At 48.6% G+C, this 3,491-nt stretch overlaps 1 protein-coding gene across 1 annotated transcript; it reads right to left on the reverse strand.

The window, feature by feature from the left end:
• Positions 1-347: 347 nt before the first annotated feature.
• On the reverse strand, positions 348-3,188 carry LOC125764977 (sphingomyelin phosphodiesterase-like). The gene is made up of 3 exons (XM_049429772.1): positions 2,399-3,188; positions 867-2,299; positions 348-796 (listed from the first exon to the last, which is right to left on the reverse strand). Exons 1-3 carry the CDS (start codon positions 2,772-2,774, stop codon positions 434-436), a joined length of 2,172 nt encoding a protein of 723 aa, XP_049285729.1. The 5' UTR covers positions 2,775-3,188; the 3' UTR covers positions 348-433.
• Positions 3,189-3,491: the final 303 nt, after the last annotated feature.

Below are 3,491 nucleotides of genomic sequence, written 5' to 3' on the forward strand. Positions count from 1 at the left end.
ACATTTAAAATCTGTTTGCATGATATTTTGGTATTAAGATTCAATATCCAATTAAAAATGCGAAGTTACAATTTCGGACATTCGAATGCTGTCAGTTGTCAACTATCTTTTACAGCGTTAAATATTAAGTTATCCGAATTCAATTATATTTTTGATCAGCAGATAGTTAGATAGCAGATGGCAAAGTAAAATACTTTAAAAATGATTTTTTATAATCTGGTTTAAGCTATTTTGAGAATAGTTGTTCCAGAAGTTCTACTGATAAAGTCGTGTTTGGTCGCCATTTAACCCTGGTTAACCCGCTTAACCAAATACTCACATCAATCAAAAACACCACAACGTAACAGTTAGCAAATGCACAGTCTTTCTATTTCTGGGTAAAATTTATCCACTTCCACTTTAAGGGAAAACATTGCAATCAATATTCAATCAATTATTTATCCTCGTTAAACAGCTCATCGTCCAGATTGCGGAAGATGGCGGCAAGCGCATTACACTTGCTGTCATCGTTCGCCTCATTGGTGACGATCTGGCACAGATGGTTCAGCAGACAGTCTCCGGAACAGCCCGCAGCCAGGAATGGATCGCCACGCTTCACCTTCATCTCCCAGTAGCGGTGGAGATCGGTCGGGTTCGAGGCAAACCGACGGACAAGCCCATCGAGCGATGCCGGGCTCACGTTCGACAGCTGGAAGTCCCGACTGAACGAGTACAGCTGCATCCAGATGGGGGCACTGCTCGGGTTCTGGTTAGCTGCGCTCAGGCTAAAGTACCACGATTCATAGTCCGTCACTTGCTGCAAAGGGAAAGATCATACACGCACGTATTGGAAAACCTTTCTTGCTGATTGTAATCAATACACTTACGTATGTTTGCGGGTTGACGTAGTACACCACGTAGTTGGGGTTGTAGTTACTAAACGGTACAGTACCACCAGCGTTGAATCCAACATTGATAGCATGCTGTGGGTTAGCCAGCGAATAGAACACATTGAACTCATCGGCATGCGTATGTCCATGGAAGTGAGCTTCGATAACGTCCCAGAACCGGTCCAGAATGCGGCGATACTGACGAGCCCAGGTCCGATAGCTAGTTCCAGCACCGATGGGAATGTGGGCCAGAATGTGTACCTTCTCACCGGCAGCTTCCGCCTGCAGGAGCGTATCGTGCAACCACTGGAGCTGTGCCTGAAGGTACGCCGGATCGTACAGAATCCACCAGTTGAAGGTGTACGCATCGTTGTTGTTCATGCCGATGATACGGAACCCAGGGCGGACCAACGCAGTGTAGTAACCACCCTGACGGATAGTTTGTTGCGTAGCAGCTGGCAACCACGTAGACCACTGATCAGCGGAGAAATCGTACAACCAGCTGGCAGAAAAGTCCGTCCGATCGATGTAGCTCGGTGCGAACACATTCGTGGGATTATTCTCGTGGTTACCGAGCACATTATAGACCGGTTTCGATCCAAACACGTCCCGGAACAGTTGGTAGGTGCGCGTCATCGAGACAATGTTGCCGGCGACGGTCGTCTCCCATACACCGTGATCGATAATGTCCCCGGTGTAGTACACGTACGTCGCATCCGGATGTTGACGGGCGGCTGCACGTACAGCGTCTTCTACCGCCTTCCACGGAGAGTCACAATCGCGGTAGTCACCCCACTCACCGGCACCGTCCGCCGGATTCGTCGGTATACCTTGTCCCTCGCGACAACAGCACGGCTCACCACACACGGCATTATACCCGGTACGATAGTGCGGATCGTAGTGCACGTCCGTGATGTGAATGATCTTGATGTCACTGGCAGCACGATTCGGGGTGTTCTTAGACGCGGTAATTGGACGACCTCCACCCGCTACGTTAATCGACCAGTTCAGAAAGGCCGGATCCTCCAGCACGCAGGTACCCGACTGGAAGATAATACCACACATCGTTTGTGCGGTTAGTGATGGACGGTTATCGATGATGTACAGCAAGATATCGATGTTCTTGTTCACGATCTTCAAGCAATTCGCTGGCGTAAGAATGTTAAGTGTTTCACACGTGGAAGCCGCCTGCGCTGCAATACGATCACGATCCCAGCCAAGCACACGGCGATAGGTGAGGTAAGTAGTAACCAATGCACGGCAGGCCGTACACTCCACAGTCAGGTACGGTAGAGGATGGTCATCCATCTCCATCCGGAACATGTCGGGCTGATGGCGCATGTGCTCAAACATCTCCTCAAGCCGCTCGGATCGCTCACCCGACTCAACATACTTCGTATGTTCCACGTAGAACTCTTTCTCGAATGCCTCTGTTCACCAAAAAACGGAAACGCACGATGTGTATGAGACGGTTCCCCAAAATTGCGTACAATCTCCCAAGCGAAAACGAACCCAATTGTGTTACTTACCGTCAAACTTCTTCTGCTGCTCAATCAGTTTGGCGTAGTTGGCCGGTTTCACCTGGTAGCTGGTGATCGAACCGATCACTGCCGCCACTATCACCAACGAGGAAACGATCGTTACGCGTCCCATTCTGCCGATTAGAGTGAGCTCCCGTGACTGTTCTCGATGGCCAGCAACACCTACTGACCTGAGCAATTCTCTCATGCATCCACTGTAGCTCGCACCCGTTTTTATATCAAACCTGTTCTGGAATGTATCGTATTTTCGGGGGATTGTTTTGCTTTTCTTTCCCTCTTGCCTTTCTTTCCGTTTTGTTTTTGTGTCTTTCTGTCGCTTTCTTCCCATGTTCCACAATTTCGTGTCGCGTCCGTTATCCTCCATTATCAACGAGCAACGTACGATTGTGTTGTGTGCGCGGGATTGCCACCTGCCCGCGTCAATACCGTTAGGCCATTAGTGCCCGAAAACAGACCCAACCTTTTTCTGTCACTCGCTCTCCTAACCCTTCTTCCCCACCACCTCCAACTGTCAAGCTTCTGTGAGGGTTTTGAGGCACTTGGGGGCCAATGTTTAGTAACTCAGCTGGAGGTATCGGTGAACTTTCATTTTCAAGTGTCATCGCTAGGTGTTGTACGATTCGCGATGTACATTCGCTGATAGATGGACGCGAACTCTATCACGGTAAAGCATCAAGGGTCGAAGAGTGTAAAGTAATGAGTGCCAAATATATCATGTTCCAGTAGAAACAAAAAAACCCCAACAAACAACACGCCTCGAACGAGCCCCCTTACATCGTACGATACAGTGATACTGTTGAGGAATGGGACAGCAGCGACAGACTGACTGGATGGGTTGATAAACATTTTACAAACCACAAGAAACACGTGCTCACGGTGTGGCATTTGGAACGTGAACGTTCCACATGAGTGATCCGCAGCTGATAGGCGGGTGTTTGGGGGGTTTGCAACGCCATATCTGTAGATACATGCGGTATTGAAAGGTTTAACATTCGATACAGGTTGTCGGTTATAGCGTTCTGTTTGATGATGACCTCAAGTAATGGCTCTACCACGAATGGTAACGTATTAATTTAACAAC

Source organism: Anopheles funestus, chromosome 2RL, assembly GCF_943734845.2.
Source record: "Anopheles funestus chromosome 2RL, idAnoFuneDA-416_04, whole genome shotgun sequence".
NCBI lineage: Eukaryota > Metazoa > Arthropoda > Insecta > Diptera > Culicidae > Anopheles > Anopheles funestus.

Excerpts from the sequence above, each read along its gene's own strand:
- LOC125764977 (XM_049429772.1), bottom strand. The coding sequence starts at position 2,774 with ATGGAGGATAACGGACGCGACACGAAATTGTGGAACATGGGAAGAAAG. Across the intron at positions 2,300-2,398 it reads GCAGCAGAAGAAGTTTGACG|AGGCATTCGAGAAAGAGTTC; the intron begins GTAAGTAACACA and ends TTTGGTGAACAG. Across the intron at positions 797-866 it reads ACGTCAACCCGCAAACATAC|CAAGTGACGGACTATGAATC; the intron begins GTAAGTGTATTG and ends TTCCCTTTGCAG.